General features: G+C 45.5%; 1 protein-coding gene across 1 annotated transcript; it reads right to left on the bottom strand.

The window, feature by feature from the left end:
• Positions 1-1,776: 1,776 nt before the first annotated feature.
• LOC150051065 (asialoglycoprotein receptor 1-like) lies at positions 1,777-4,427 on the bottom strand. The gene is made up of 8 exons (XM_090351485.1): positions 4,418-4,427; positions 3,716-3,829; positions 3,204-3,332; positions 3,080-3,151; positions 2,465-2,551; positions 2,232-2,383; positions 2,049-2,155; positions 1,777-1,933 (listed from the first exon to the last, which is right to left on the bottom strand). Exons 1-8 carry the CDS (start codon positions 4,425-4,427, stop codon positions 1,777-1,779), a joined length of 828 nt encoding a protein of 275 aa, XP_090207611.1.
• Positions 4,428-16,772: the final 12,345 nt, after the last annotated feature.

Genomic DNA, 16,772 nt, shown 5'->3' with positions numbered 1-16,772 from the left:
TTCTCTGCACTTAGTAACAACTTTTATTTTTAAAGTAGCCTTTCTGTTGTTAATACTTTATTACATTTTCCAAAGAATATCTTTTACTTTTATTGATCATATACATTCATTTTATAGTTAAGTTTCAATAATGTTTTTCCTTTTTTAATATAGTCACATAAATTCTTTTATTCCATTTGGAGGCTAGTCTGTGGTTCTTATTGCTGTGTGTGTGTGTGTGTGTGTGTGTACACTACTGGGGTCTTAAACTCAGGGCCCTATACTTACTAGGCCCCAGTGTATGTGGTTTTTCTTTCTCTAGTCTCTTGGGTGAAGACATAGCTAAACACTATGCATTGCTTCTCAGCAGTAATAACTGCGTTATGCATCCCTACACCTGCTTATGAAACAGTTCTCGAGCGCTCCACAGGTTCAGCATGCAGTACCCCACAGGGCTGCTCTAAATCCCGGCGCATTTTCACTTGAACCCAAATTACCTAAAAGGATAGTGAGAGAATTATTTGTTGATACAGCGTCCAGGATGTACTTTCACATTCATTTTTCTAACTGCTTTAGCCTGATGAGAATAGGGCTCCATTTTTGCAATTAGTGAAGGTCTTATTGAGAAGGAAATATTTTTTCCACTTCTATGAACAATCCCATAAGCACCTGTGAGCGCTGATTGACCTCTTCTCACCCCTCCCCGCTTGTTGATTTTTTTTTTTTTTTTTTTTTGCCAGTCCTGGGCTTGAGCTCAGGGCCTGAGCACTGTCCTTGGACTTTCTCAAGGCTAGAGTTCTACCACTTGAGCCACAGCACCACTTCTGGCTTTTTTCTATGTATGTGGTACCAAGGAATCGAACCGGGGTCTTTGTGCATGCTAGGCAAGCACTTTAACCACTAGGCCAAACTCCCGGCCCATTGTTGATATTTTTTTGTCAGTCCTGAACTTGAATTCAGGGCCTGGGCACTGTCCTTGGACATTTTTTTTGCGCAAGGCTAGCCCTCTGCCACTTGAGCCACAGTGCCACTTCCAGCTTTTTTTGTGTATGTGGTTCCAGGGCATCGTGCATGCTACTGAGCGCGCTACCACCAGGCCATGCTCCCAGCCCCTGTTGATTTCTTGTGGGTACTTCTCCTCACTGTCCTGCTTGTGCTGTGTGTTGGGTGACTCTGGGTTGTGGATTCACAGTGTTTGTCATCTGTCTGTGCACACACCTTCTTTTATTGTGATGGAGACTCTAGACCCCAGTGAGTGTCATTCCAAGGTTTTGAACCACTTAGGAAATTGGAGTTGTTCAGCTGTAGAGCAGGGAAGATTTTGAATCAAGAATGTAGTCGCCAGTGCCAATTCTATTTTATAGCTGAGGCTCAGAGAACAGAACGACTCCCCCAGCTTCCATCCTATGAATCACAAAACCCTGGACCCAACCAGGCCACAAGTCCACTCAGCTCTCATAATGGCCTGACCCTTATGAAGTGTCCTAAGGCCAGTGAGCCACCCTTGCTTGCCACTCTTAATGACTGGACAACTCAGAGTGTTTAACTCTATTTCTCTTCTTTTTATTTAAGAAGAAGTGGACAGGAATAAACTACACACTCTACTAAGTCTCCTGGGTATCAATCTTCCCCGATCCAAACATCACCCACATTCCTCACATACCATTCTTTCCCCTCCCCTTCAAGTTCCCCAAGAGTGTGAAGACACCCCAGCTCCCCCATCACAGAGTTAGATTCCCAAACTGAGACTTGGATGGCCCCAGGAACTGAGGAAATAAACGAAAGGGAGGAGAGCTCCTAGCTGGCCTTGTCCAGCTCTGCCTCACAGATCCAGTAATAGGACTTCTTGCAGACATCATCATTCCAAAAGCCACTGAGGTCCAGATGGGCGCAGTCCTCACCTCCTCCCATCCCATGCCCATGCCAGTTATCTGGTTGCTTTGGTTTCCAGTACCTGTAGAAAGAGACTGGTCATGCGCCTCAGGAAGTCACATTCTCATCAAGGTCCCCCTCTCCTCCCCGCCTAATACTCTAGTAGAGGGGGCAGCTGTGGTCAGATACACACTCACTTGAAGCCTGTCTGGTAGTCAGTCCCATCTGCCCATCTCCAGGGTCCATTTTGATCAGTGAGGCCTAGCCAAATGTTTTTAAGGCTCATGTTATCCTGGAGAAATTCCTGGGGAGAAAAGGGTGAGTAGTTGATTCCTCCTTTATACAAAGCCAGCCTCCCAGAAGCAGCCCTAGGCTCTTACCTGCTCCTCCTTAGAATTGATCACCACTAGGTGAGCTTTGTTCAGCTGACAGAACTGGGAAGCTTCTGGCCAGCTTTTCCTGGATTGTGAGAACCAGTAGCAGCTGCCCTTATGCAGTGTCCAGTTAACAGGGCAACAGATCATTCCAGAACCTGAGGCAGCCATGAGACAGGTTGGAGAAGCTGAGACTACTGCATCCTTTGTAGTCATTTCAAGTATCCCACAATCCTCACCATTGCTCTTCTGGTCCCCCAGATCACGGGTCAAGGTCTTCAGATCCTTCACCAGCTGCTGGATTTGCAGGAAAATGGCAGATTGATCTGGGATACACAGGCAGGAATGGTAGTGCACCAGGTATGAGTTCCTGATAGGCCCAAACAAGGGTCCTCCCTGCATTCCCACATATCTCATGCTCAAACGCAGGGGCCCAGCTATTCGGCCTGCTTTGAGTTCCTAGCCTTGTTTCTCCAGCCTGATCTCCAGGAAAACTACCATCAAATTCAAGCTAAGGACTGTAGGTAAGAGAGGACTCAACACCAGGAATCCACTCTCAAATGCTGTTTTTGGGGGGCGGGGAGGGGTATAGTTGGTCATGGGGCTTGAACTCAGGGCCTGAGCTCTGTCCCTGAGGCTCTCCCATTTAAGGCTAGTGCTCTACCACTTTGAGCCATAACACCACTTCTGGTTTTTGAGTGGTTAAATGGATATGAGTCTCACAGGAACTTTTCTGCCAGGGCTGGCTTCAAACCAAGATCCTCAGATCTCAGCCTCCTGAGTAGCTAGGGTTACAAATGTAAGCCACTGGTGTCCGGCTCACTCTCAAATTCTTGAAATCCAGAGCCTCTTACCTGTTTGTAACTCCTGCCTGTGTTCCTCTACTTTAGCTTTCAGAGATTGGATCATGTCTTGCAAGCTAGGTCCTGGAAGACATGAGGACTCATTAACTTGAGTCTAATGGCCATCCACTCCCACTCCATCCCAGAGCCCTGGACCAGCCCAGCTCATCCTGGGTGGTCAGTTCCTGGACAGCAGCTCCTGTGTCTGAGGCAAAGTTACTGAAATTCTTCCTGAGGGTTTGCAGGTCTCTCTGTACCTGGGCATCTGATGAGTGGAAGTCAGATGGTGAGGGTTAAGATTGATGAAGGCCCATCTGTGCCAGCCCTGAGCAGACCATTTGACATGCAGGGTCTCATTCCATAGGCTCACTGGTGACCCAGTGACACCAGTGGCATCAGTGCTGTCAGCCAGTATTGTGTATGAGGAGAGGAAACCTAGGCCTGGGGTGAAGGAATGCAGCCAGGTGGCCAAAGATCAGGCCAGAGCCAGCGGTGGTCCCATCACACGTCCTTCTCTTTCCGTACCAGCGCCCACCACAGGAACCACGGATCCCACATGAAAGCCACTGCTCATGTTGGTCTTCTCACCATCACCCTACCCTGGCTTGCCACTGTACCCCCTGATTGCCCTCTTCCCTGGGTACCCACATTGGTATCCAACTATGCAGACAACCAGCAGCAGCAGGAGGCTGAGACCCAGGGAGAACAGAAATGGGTAGGGTCCCGAGCACAGATTCCACAAGGCTGACCTGGGAGGAGGCTCTGAAAGAGAAGAGGGTGTCAGGATAAGGAGGTGCCTGCAAATGAAACTGACTGGAAAAGGAGGGGGCCCCAGAGACCTGTTTAGGGATGAAGACAGGTGAGGGATAGCTACAAGATTGTGAGGAAAGCGAACGCTCACGAAGCACCCGAGTCCTGTTCCCACGGCTCTCACAGCCTTGCTGAGCCGTGTACACACTTTACCCACGTGCACACAAACATGAAGGCTGGTGACACATACAGTAACATTAACAGAGCTGGGAGTTTTGTACCATGAGGACACAAAGAGAGTCGGGGAGCGCCAGGCCCATAGCATCTTTACATACATTTGCAGGATCCCTATGCAGATAGTCAAATTTCTCTTGCACACTGAACTCATTGCAACACAAAATCTCTCATCTCCCCACAGAGCTCAGGAAACCAGATAATGGAGGTCCTGCCTGGTCCTGTTTTGCTGAACACTTTGCATCTTCTTACAATACAACCTGAGATCCCAGGAGCTAATAGCTCCTTCCCCCCTACCCCCCGCCTGCCACACACACACACACACACACACACACACACACACACACACACACTCAGAGTGGAGACCTGGCCCCATTCAGGTTAAAGTTGCAGATGTGACATATGCAGAAATCTTGTTCGGTGTATTAGTAAGAAGTCAGTTCAAGAGAGCATGCGTGCCCCTCCTTCTCACCTTTGTCAGTCCTTTGGTTTTTGCCCTCACTCCTCAAGTCCTGGATGTTTTCATATACCAGAGTCATTGTTGGACCCACAGAACGTCTGATGCTGTCAGAGCTGTTATGAAGAGAGCAGGGTCTGGGATGATATATGGTTTGACCAAAAAGGAGGCTAGAGTGGATAGAATGGAGATCAGGGCTAGAACTGAGAAAGATCTGATGTCCAGAAAGAATGGACTGTGTATGATCACAAGGTTTGCATATCAAGATTGGGCTTGGAGATATCGAGATTGGACTTGTGATATCAAGATTGGGCTTTGAGCAAGGGTTTGGTTGGGTTTGGAATTCACGTTGGGGGAAGGATTGGAGATAAAGTTATTGTTACCACTGGGTCCAAAGTTGGGCTGACTGTCACATCCCAGGATTGTCATTAGCATGTCTCTTGGAGCCAGATCTGGAACTCTGGCTAGTGGTGGAACTAGAAGTTATATAGTGATGAAATTCAGGTTGGGATTGGGACTGGTGTTAAGAATAATGTTGGATCTGAGGTTGAAGCTGAGGATGGGAATAAATTAGAAGCCAGAAATATGCTGAAAATGAGGCCAGAGATAACAGTTTGAGACTGGGGATTATAGCTGTCACAGTCCAATCTAGAATCCAGTGAACAGAGACAGTCTCAAGTCTTCCCTTGGTAATTACATCCCACAGTAGCTCCTTCTGTTTCTTACCAATTGCTCCCAATCCAAACCATGAAATTCCCGCTCCCTCTTCCTCTAATATGTTCTGTCCCTGGGTCTCACAGGCATTCCCCAGCCCAGTTACCTCTGGATAGTTTCAAGGCTGTGATCGGGCTTTCTTGTGCACTAATGAGCAGAGGTGGAAGTCACTCCGATTTTTAAGAACTAAATCCTCTAGTGTGAGTTGGGAGGGACCAAGAAGGAACTGGGTATATAAGAGAGTCATGCCAGTCTTCGTGGAAAAGCCCAGTAGGATATTGTTTCATTTCCTCAACTTTGGACAGTAAATAGCAGTGAGGATACATTGTCAGTGGAGCTAGGATGGGACTGAGTGTAGGGCCGGCCCCGTGCCACCCTCCTTAGTGTAGTAGGTGTGTCTTCTCCCTTTCTTCTTTTTTGGCCCTCTTGTGACTTTCTCATTTTTACCATGTGGGGTAGAGAGCAGGACCAGGAACAAAATTTCAAAAGGTCTGTTCCTTTCTTTCTCCTCTGTTTTTTGTTGTTATTGCCAGTTCTGGGGCTTGAACTCAGGGCCTGAGCACTCTCCTTGGACACTTTTTGCACAAGGGCAATGCTCTGCCACTTAAGCCACAGCACCACTTCCAGCTTTTTCCTCTGTATGTGGTAACGAGGAATTGAGCCCAGGGCTTCATGCATGCTAGGCAAGCACTCTACCACTAGGCCACGCTCCTGGCCCCTCTCCTCTGCTTTTGAAATTGCTTCCTTTCTATGAACAGCTAGTGTTTCCATCATTTACATGGAGGCCCAGAGGAGCCCATTCTTTTATCTTGCTCAACCCTAGCCTGTATTACTCATCAGCTGGCTGGGGCCATTTTGCTCTACTCAGAGCATGTATTAGTTCTTCTAGTGTTGGTAGACACAAGCCCTTGATTGCTAAAGGTTTATGGCTCTACTAACAGGTATACAGGCTTATACCTCCAATTCCTACGAACTCACACATGGTTCTAGACACTAGAGGACAATATATATGATTCTAGGGTTTTTGTTTGTTTTCAATCAGTCGTGGTGCTTAAACTCTGGGCCTGGGTACTGTCCCTAAGATCTTCAGCTCAAGGCTCGTGTCCTACCACAGCACCACTTGTGGTTTTCTCATGGTTAATTGGAGAAAGGTAATTTCAGGTCTGGGCTGGCTTTAAACTGTGATCCTCAGATCTCAGCCTCCTGAGTAGCTAGGATTATAGGCGTGAGCCATTGGCACCTGGCTCTGATTCTAGGTTCTTGAGTTTGTGGCTTACTTCTCTGGGCTCAGATTGTCAGTAGCTTGGCACTTAGCAGGTAATGTAATCCTGGCTCTTAATATTACTCAGTGAAACGGCGGTCATTGCCAGCTAGTGTCACAGCTTTGGGTGTCAGGATCCTCAGTTCTTGGGGCTTTTTAGCTCCCTGAAACAATCCCACTATCCAGGGCCCACTGCCCAGCAGCAGCAACTCTTCAAAGCCTTGTCCATACTTCCACTTTCTTTTGTTATCTTTATCACCTTGGTTTTTTACTGTTTTTTTATTCCAGCCACTCTCCAGAAATCTTCAGTTGCCTTCATGTCACTGCAGCTGCTGCCTCCCCTTTTTTTGATGTTGTGCTATTTCCTATTTTCAGGGGACTATTGTTCTCAGGTCTATCATGTTACCAGTGCAGCCCACTCTAGGGATGGCTAAAATTCAAAACTAAATCAAGGGACCAGGAGTTTGGCCTAGTGGTAGAGTGATTACCTAGCATGCACAAAGACCCAGGTTCAATTCCTCGGTACCACATACATAGAAAAAGCTGGAAGTGGTGCTGAGGCTCAAGTGGTAGAGCTCTAGCCTTGAGAAAGCCCAAGGACAGTGCTCAGGCCCTGAGCTCAAGCCCAGGACTGGCAAAAAAAAAAAAAAGAAAAGAAAAGAAAGAAAAGGAAAAAGAAAAAGAAAAAAAGAAAAGCAAGCCAGACTTGGAGCCTGTATGGATGCAAGATCCAGGAAGGTGCCAAGGCAAACTATTCTGACTCGAAGACTCAATAGAAATAGAAATAGCAGAAAAGCAAGGAAGTAAGAGCCTGTCCAATTAGCAGGTAGATAGGTATGGGCATTAGATAGGCATGCTTATGAGATATTTTCTTTTGACATCCCAGCTTTAGTAACTTTGGAGGGGGACAAGCACAAGTGACTCAATTCAGAGTCAGCTACCATCCCTTCTTTATCTGAGCAGTTTTCCCAGTTGTCTCTGGGTGGTCCCTCATTGCCAGGATAAGTCTGGTGGTTCTAGCAGGTGTCTTCTCCTTGCTGGGATAATGTCCCAGTTGGCATTTTTACTCCTAGCTGGGATAACGTGTCCCATTTAACAGAATGCCATGTTGGAGGGGGTGATTGACAGGTCAAATGAGAGTCTATATCAATAGACCCTCTTATTTCCAATTTAAGCAACCAAGAGATCAATAAGAATAGTTTTTATGCAGGGCTTACCTTGAACTAATTAAGAATAAAAGTTAAAGCCATATATATGAAAAAAAAAAAGTTAAAGCCAGGGGGGCCGGGAGTTTGGCCTAGTGGTAGAGTGCTTGCCTAGCATGCACGAAGACCCAGGCTGGATTCCTCGGTACCCCACATACATAGCAAAAAGCCGGAAGTGGTGCTGAGGCTCAAGTGGTAGAGTGCTAGCCTTGAAAAAGTCCAAGGACAGTGCTCAAGCCCTGAGCTCAAGCCCAGGACTGGCCAAAAAAAAAAAAAAAAAGTTAAAGCCAGGCATGGTGGATCACACCCGTAAGCCTAGCTACTCAGGAGGCTGAGATCTGAGGATCGCAGTTCAAAGGCAGCATGGGCACTAAACAGTCCAGCTGACTCTTATCTCCAATTAACCACTAGAAAACTGGAATTGGCACTGTGGTTCCAGGGGTAAGCTGAACGCTCAGAGACAGTGCCCAGGCCCAGAGTTCAAGTCCCATGACCAACAACAACAAAAAATCACAACCAATATTCCTAAGGGGGATATTAAAGATTTTATTTCCCTCACTAGTCTGCTGGTCATAAGCAGCACAGATAATAGTTACAATTGAAGTCAAACAAACAAACAAACAAATAATTGGGGCCAGGAGCGTGGCCTAGTGGTGGCATGCTCACCTAGCATGCACAAAGCTGTAGGTTCAATTCCTCGGTACCACATACTTAGAAAAAGCCAAAGAGGTGCTGTGGCTCAAGTGGTAGGGAGCTAGTCTTGAGAAAAAAGTGTCCATGGACAGTGGCCAGGCCCTGAATTCAAGCCCCAGAACTAGCACCCAAAAAAAAAAATGCAAATAATTTCAGGAAATATCTGTACAAAAAAAATCAATATACAAGACAGAGGCACTAGTTACTAGTTTGATAGAAAAGACTACTTTTTTTCTCATACTACAATGACAACTTTTTTTTTTTTTTTTTTGCCACTCCTGGGCTTGGGCTCAGGGCCTGAGCACTGTCCTTGGACTTTCTCAAGGCTAGAGCTCTACCACTTGAGCCTCAGCGCCACTTCCAGCTTTTTTTGCTATTTATGTGGGGTACCGAGGAATCAAACCCGGGTCTTTATGCATGTTAGGCAAGCACTCTACCACTAGGCCAAACTCCCGGCCCCTACAATGACAACTTTTATGTATTAAAATTAGGTGATTTTGAATATGTTCACACATACATACATACACTTCTGCACACAAGTTTAAGGCAGGCTTAAATTTTAAAAATGAAAATCTGGTGGCAAATGACATTTTTGTCCATTACAGAATAGAACCACATGGTCAATGCTAGAAAAAGAGGTAATAACACATGTAAGGAAAACGGAAGAGAATGGAAAAGGAATAGACTGGATTCGATTGTCATCAGGTGAGGATTGTTTATTGAGAAACAGCTAGGGGGACAGACCTTCCCTCGAGACTGGAGGTTGTGCTAGGGACTAGATTTGGGGGTAGGCTTATCTAGGGCTTAACAAGGAAAAGTAAAATACGGGTTCTGGTCTCTTGGGGGCCTAGGGCAATGTTCTTGGTCAGGCCAACAGTGGAATGTTCCACCTGTTTTGAGGGGCTATTATCACCTGGGGACCGAGAGTGGTTTTGGCCCAGATTGGAAATAGACTGCCTATGGGCAGGTATGTGGTCAAGCTTGTTTGTGTGCACCTGGTATCTTGCTTGACCCAGGGGAATAAGGCAGGACTCAATCCTTCATATTCCATCTTTAGATACATAAAAAGATTGGGCCTACACGGAAGAGGCAAATCCTTCAGCAAACAAAATACAAGATAAATTGTAAAACACATAACTTTTGCCAACAACAAACAGAATTTAACAGAATGTCCACGCTTAAACAATGAGCACTGTCCTTGGACTTTTCTCGAGGCTAGAGCTCTATCACTTCCAGCTTTTTTCTATGTATGTGGTACCAAGGAATGGAACCTGGGTCTTCTCGCATGCTAAGCAAGCACTCTACCACTAGGCCAAACTCCCGGCCCCAAACAAATAGGTTTCTAAGAACAGAATTTCCTTAGAATAATTTTGTTATGGAGGCACATTAGCACATGAATTAACATTTGAACACTCCCTGGGTGGGCATCTGTATGTGTGTGGGGGGGGGGGGGGCGTCCTGTAGAGAGAAGGGAGGAGGGAAGGGTTCCTCCAGAGGGCTTTTGCAGCCGCCTAGGGGAGTTTTAGCCTAAAAGGAGAAATTAAGAATGCAGATCCTGAAGTGAGTAAACTTCAGAAAGAAAAGGAATGGATTATTGTCTGAGTCCCTAGGAAAAGCAGAATACGTTTGCCTGGGGTATGCTATCCGTCCAACTGTTCCCATAATGCAATATTTGGGTGGGAGAAGAGGAGGAGAGGCTCAGGCCATTTGGGGAAGGGGTCAGGGAGAGGGAGAGAGAGAGAGAGAGAGAGAGAGAGAGAGAGAGAGAGAGAGAGAGAGAGAGAGAGAGAGAGAGAGAGAGGCCTCAGTGTGTTTGCTGGTGAGTGATAGGTTAGTGGAGGAGCCAGGGGCCCATTTTTGCTGGTGGTCTGGCATAGGGCGGCCCATTTTGGGGCTGTATGGCAGTAGCCAAGAGTTGATATCTAACTTTACGAAATCTTTTTATTTTCCTTTCTCACCTCTTCATCCTGAGTGCTAAAGATGTTGAAAGCCACATTAAATAGCTCTTGCTGGGAAGTTTGTGGGATCTACTTTAGCATTTGGAATTCAAGCAGTGCTATTAGCTCATTGCTATGATTGCATTTACAAGACAAATTTCATTATCTTTCCAGAGAAGCCAGCTAAATTGAAGGCTAATGCCAAGCCCCACCTAGTTTAAGCCACACAAGCCTGGCAGGCACGGGGGCAGGGTGGGCAGGCGAAGACAAACAGTTTAAGCTAAGAGACTCTGGACAGCAAGGAGGAAGAATGAGGAAGAACATAGTGCCAATCAAAGGAGGAAACAAAAAGGGAACCTCTTTCCAGTTGTCATTTCATTGTAAGAAGTTGTTTAGATTCCAGAGAATGTTGGGGTCAAACGTCCTGAATTCAGACCATCAATGATTATTGCCCAATTGATACCGAGGCCAAATAAAGGCTGAGAGATGACTGAGTCTCTTATGTTTGATATATGGTGTTAACCTCAAGGCTTTTAGATTTGTGGTGAGAAAGTCAACGGGAGAGTCTGCCCGGTTTAAAATTTGGGAGTCCGTTTGGAAAGGGAAAGAGCAGAGACTGAAATTCTGTTTTAAGTCCTCCCCTCCCCCGCATCAGAGTATTCCTGGCAAAAGCCAGGATCCTTTAGTCATTTAAAAAGATATCTCCACTTTACTTCCAAAGGAGGGCCTCCTGGAGGCCGGACGGTCTCTGAGTTAAGGGCACTGTCAGATAGACCTGCAGCCTGGGGCAGGGTCCTCTCAGGGCGTCCACCTGGGAGGCCCAGGAACTCTTCCCCCTCCCGTGAGGGTGAGGGTGAGCTGGTCAATGGTGTGTGCAGGAGACAAAACCATGAATGGCCTTGGCCTGGACTTTGTGCAAGAAGTCAGCTAGCAGAAGGGAGAGCAGAACAACCAAGTTAATGGTGAGTAGCCTCCCATCTGGAGGTCTGGAGAAGAGTAGGGTCAGAGAGGGGAAAGAGAGAGAAATTCTTAGTGGTCTCACACCTGAGTTTACCCAGGAAAGTCAATGTAAGCCTAGATCAAAACCTAGCAACCTGGCAACAGGGCAGCACGCGAGCATGCGCTGAGGGCTCTTGGTGAGCCAAGGTAAGCAGGAGGGACTGCATGGCTCTCAAAGAGCCACAGGGGAAGACAGAAGAAGAGGGAAGATGAGGAGAGGCAGGGAGAGAGTGAGAGAGGGAGGGAGAGAGAAGGAAGGAAGGAAGAAGGGAAGGAGGGAGGAAGAAGGTGGACAGAATCTCCTACCAAGGATGTGAGTCTCTCAGGGAGCTTTGTCCCAGTTTTCAGCACTATCTGTTATGAAACTGAGTTATGAAGGGATTAGAATAAAGAAAGAGCAGAAAACTAACAGAACAGATCCAATGGGCTTTAAGGGAAAGTGGAAGAAGGACACCATGATGACCTGAGGAGAGTCAGGAGACATGAGGCATAATGGGACAGAGGTGGAAAGAGTTAAATAGAGTCCCAGGTAGAGGCAGGGTCCCAGGTAGACAGAAAGTTGCAAGGAGTTTGGGAGTTGATGGTAAAGGCCTGAAATGGTGGCAAAGGCCGGAAATGGAGGAGCTCAGGTGCCTGACACCTGACCGGTGGGGTGAGGGAGTAAGCTTTCCCATTTGGATTATGACTCTGGGCTGGAGAATGGGCTGAAGAATTTCAGGAAGGTTTGCCAGGGTGGAACGTAATCCTTGGGCCAAACCTGAAACAATATTGAATTAGGAGCACAAAGCAGATTCCTATCCGGAACTATTGCATAATTTAATGTACCTTATTCCTAGGAGAACTGCCAAGCACAACCTATTGTGTGGAAGTCTCTGGCCTCACATGGGAAAACTAAGAGTAAAGTTCCCCACAAGTGACTAACAGCAATATCCTAAGGATCATTACTCTTCTCTGCTACCATTTCCAAAGAAACTACACACACACACACGCACACACACACACGCACACACACACACACCACCAGTATTAGAGAGACTTCTCTGTATTTTACCTTATCCCTAAGGTATTGGGAGGATAAACACAACACAAAATGGGCAAAACGCAATTTCAAAAGCAGCAGATGACTCTCTGTTCCACTAGCTAGGCTATTCCTGTTCAAACTAGATCCAGAAGAAGGATCTGAGATTAGAAGATTAGATCTATTTTGCTGATAGAATTTAGCTGGCAGTCAATCTTAACCTTAACATGAAAGAAAAAAAATGACTTTTTTTGTGCCAGTACAGGGGCTCGAACTCAGGGCCACATGCTCTCCCTTGTTTTTTGTTTGTTTGTTTGTTTGTTTTTGTTTTTTTCTGTGTGTGTGTGTTTTGCTTTTTTTTGTTGCTCGAGTGATGCTCTAACATGGCTCTAAAGACATTTGCACATCCATGTTCATTGCTGCACTATGCAAAATACTCAAGTTATGGAAACAGCTCAGATTCCCTAGGGTAGATGAGTGGATTCAAAAAATGTGGTGCATATATACAATGGAATTTTCCTCAGCCATTAGGAAGAATAAGATGATGACATTTACAGGGAAATGGATGAGCCTGGAACACATCATGTTAAGTGAGGTAAGCAAGTTCAATAAACAAATGGAGCCTGTACTCTCTCACATGTGGAAGCTGGATCTAAAATATAACTGGACCTGATCATCTATTCATGATTCTTGGCATTCACACCCATACAGTCAGACTAAAGGAGAGAAAACTAGTTGGAGAGAAAACTAATGGCATAACCCCTCTGAATATTTAAAATACTATTTATGGAAACGAATTCCAGGAAACAGAAACGTAAGTTTTGTGGGTAGTGGTGTTTCTGTGTTCTTTTTTATTTTTATTTTTTTTGCTTTTTCTGCTCTTTTAGGGGAGTGGTGCAGAAAAGGAGGAAGGGGGAACAAATGCAACCATGCATATATACTATGAGGAAATGAACTGTGCGACTTATGGGCAGGAACAGGAGAGGAAAACTGGTGGAAAGCAATGGGAGCAAAAGAAATGTATTCTTTGCGGGCCACTGGTGGCTCACACCTGTACTTATAAGGCTGAGATCTGAGGACTGGGGTTTGAAGTCAGCCTGGGCAGAAAATCCCTATGAGACTCTTAACCTCCAATTAACTACTCACAAAGTGGGGCTGTGGCCCTAAAGTTGTAGAATGATAACCTTGAGCGAAAGAGTTCATGGACAGCACCCAGGCCCTGAGTTCAAGCCCCATAATCCCCCCCACACACACATGCAAAAGCAAAATAAGAAATGTACTTTTTACCTGATTTATGTAACTGTAACCTCTCTGCATATCACCTTTCTAATGACCATAAACATTTTGAAAAGAAATATATAGGGGCCGGGAGTTTGGCCTAGGAAAAAAGTATGAAACTATGGTTTAAAATTGAATAATAAATGGTAGGTAGCTTAGGCAGGTGTTGATGGCTCATGCCTATAATCCTAGCTACTCGGAAGGCTGAGATCTGAGAATCATGGTTCAAAGTCATCCTGTGCAGACAATCAGAAGTGGAGTTGTGGTTCAAAGTGATAGAGCGCTGGCCTTAAGCAAAAGAGCTCAGGGACAGCACCCAAGCCCTGAATTCAAGCCCCATGACCTACCACCTCCCACACCCCAAAAAAGAAAATAGGGCAGCTATCTGTTGTGGTACAGATGAGCTCGGTAAAAAGGAAAGTTGGATTAAAGAGTGAATGGGATGTGGTAAATGATCTATACTAAAAATTAGAAATGAAAACATAACTTGTCTATATTAGTTATACAAGAGGAGGAACCTATGTATTTCATGAATAAAAATTTAAGCCAAGCACGGTAGCTCACACCTGTAATCCTAGCTACTCAGGAGGCTGAGATCTGAGGATCTAGGTTCAAAGCCAGCCTGGGCACTAAAGTCCATGAGACTCTTACCTCCAATTAAATACTAGAAAACACTGGAAGTGGCACTGTGCTCAAGGGGTAGAGAGGTAGCCTTGAGCTGAAGAGCTCAGGGACAGTGCCCAGGCCCAGAGTCCAAGCTTCACTACTGACCAAAACAAAATATTAAATGGATTTGTCGGTGTGATACAGGTGGTTGAATACCAACAATGAACCAAAGTAAGCATCAGATAGCAAGTTTGAGAGATGTTTTTTTTGGAGGGGGCAGTCCTGGGCCTTGAACCCAGGGCCTGAACACTGTCCTTGAGCTTTCCCAAGGCTAGAGCTCTACCACTTGAGCCATAGCACCACTTCTGCCTTTTTTTCATTTTCTTTTTCTTTTCTTTCTTTTTTTTTTTTTTTTTTTTGCTAGTTCTGGGGCTTGAACTCAGGGCCTGGGCATTGTCCTTGGACAATTTTTGCTCAAGGCTAGCATTCTGCCACTTGAGCCACAATACCACTTCTGGCTTTTTCTGTGTATGTAGTATGGAGGAATAGAACCCAGGACTTTGTGCATGCTAGGCGAGTGCTCTACCACTAAGCTACACTCCCAGCCCTGTTTGAGAGATTTTTGATCTCCAACCAAAAAAAATAAAATTAGAACAAGCAAGGAGCTGGTGGTTCAAACCTTTAATCCTAGATATTCATGAGGCTAAGATCTGAGAATCTCAGATACCAGCCCTGGCTGACAACTCCATAAGATTCTTACCTCCATTTAACCAGCAAAAAGCCAAAAGTGGAGGCATGGCTCCAGTAATCGAGTGCAGGCATGAGCAAATTAACTAAGGGAAAGAGAGCAGAAGGCTTGAAGTCTAAGCCCCAGGACTAGTCTATACATAAAATTAAAGACAATAACACCAAAATAGCAGCAAAGAGAAACTAACATAACACAAAGTGTGATTTATTTTGCGTAATTTTTGTTTTGAACTTGGATTTAGGTCAATAACAAGGATAAAGGTAAATTATTTTAGATTTGCATACGTTAAGGAATATTACAAAGCTTGTCTTTTCCATACATTCTAGAGAAATTGAATGGTCTGTTTTCTTTTGCAGCTTTTTAAAAATTATTACTGTAAAGGTAATATGCAGAGGGGTTAGTTACATAAGTGAGTACATTTTTTTTTTGGACAATGTCACCCCTTCCCTCTCTCCCAATTTTTCTCTCTCATCTCCTCCCACAAGTTGGATAGTTCCTTTCAATAGTGTCCAGCGAGTACCATCACTACATTTCTTTGTGGGGGGGGGGCATCTTGGGGCTTGAGCTCAGCCTGGGTGCTGTCCCTGAGCTCTACAGCTCAAGGCTACTGCCCTGCCCTTGAGCCAAGCCCCACTTCCCATTTACTAGAGGTCAATTGGAATAAGAGTCTCAGGTCCTTTTATAGCTAAGTTTACCATGCCTGGCTTCCATCACTACATTTCTTAACCCTCCCCCTCCCCAGCATATTTTTATTGTCCTTGTGTGTGTGAATGTATCTATGTATCTATATACATATATCTATATATGCACAATTCTTTGCAAGGTCTCGGGCGCTCTGTGACCATGTTCTTTAGAACTGTGTATGAGTGTTCTGGCTTCCTCAAAGGTGGGTAGATAAAGCCAGGGAACAGATTCAGGATAGTGATTAAGTCACAGTCCTCCTGTTCAGAAGTTCAAAACTGGGCTTCTGTGTTGCAGTACTCTCCCTGCCATGAGGGTGGAGTCACTAAGAATTGAAGTGGGCCACCTTCGGAGACCTTGAAGATATGTGTTGTGTTATGGCTTCTTTGCTCTATGGCCAGGCAGTGTATCCCCAAACTCCCTCGGTGCCCCACAGCTGGAGTGGTGCTGTTAGGGGTCTCACTCAGCATGGGTGGAAACACTGGCTGCCAGAACCAAGCTAGTTCTGGGCAACCTGCAGTCAAGAAAGCAGGTGATGTAAAGTCCTCTATTCAAAGTAGGTCACTACCTTTCTGTCAATCTTGAGAGAATTGTTTTCCTGAAAAGTTCCTGCTTAGACCAGCTGGCTTAGCACCTGTTGAGCACCTTTTCTGCTACATTTTAATTATAAGCACATTGAATTTTACTTGTGTCCTGTTCTAGTTAACTAAGCCACAGAGGTTTTTTTTGTAGATTGTGAACCTGAGTTCAGCAAATCCAGGCAAAGAAGCGGAACCTTCTGAGTTAGGTTTTAAAAGGGAGTAGCCTGCCTGCTTTCTGTGCTTGCTTGCCGGAATTGGGGTTGATAGCAGAAGTAAACTTTCTGCAGAAGTAAACTTTCCCTTGTTGTCTTGCTGGTTCCTTTCAAGTTGTTTTCTTTATGCCTCTGTGACACCCCAACATCCCACCCCATGGCACAGCCAGACTTCTCCATACACTGGCACCTGAACCGACAATGTTGCTTCCTGACATTTCAGTTTCTCCATGGGGACCAGTTAGACCCCCTACCTTCTCAACCAGATTTATGACAGACATACCTGAAGTCTGTAGCCAGAATGTCCTGTGAGTTATTAAACTGTGATTGC

The sequence above is a fragment of the Megascapheus bottae genome, chromosome 17 (genome assembly GCF_031878675.1).
Source record: "Megascapheus bottae isolate mThoBot1 chromosome 17, mThoBot2.hap1, whole genome shotgun sequence".
NCBI lineage: Eukaryota > Metazoa > Chordata > Mammalia > Rodentia > Geomyidae > Megascapheus > Megascapheus bottae.
Note: the sequence above shows the minus strand (reverse complement) of the source record. Positions and strands in the feature narration are given on the sequence as shown.

Bases quoted from the DNA above. Each gene is read 5' to 3' on its own strand.
- LOC150051065 (XM_090351485.1), bottom strand. The intron at 2,156-2,231 runs GTAAGAGCCTAG...TTTTCTCCCCAG, and splicing joins TCAATTCTAAGGAGGAGCAG to GAATTTCTCCAGGATAACAT. The intron at 1,934-2,048 runs GTGAGTGTGTAT...CTCTTTCTACAG, and splicing joins GACTACCAGACAGGCTTCAA to GTACTGGAAACCAAAGCAAC.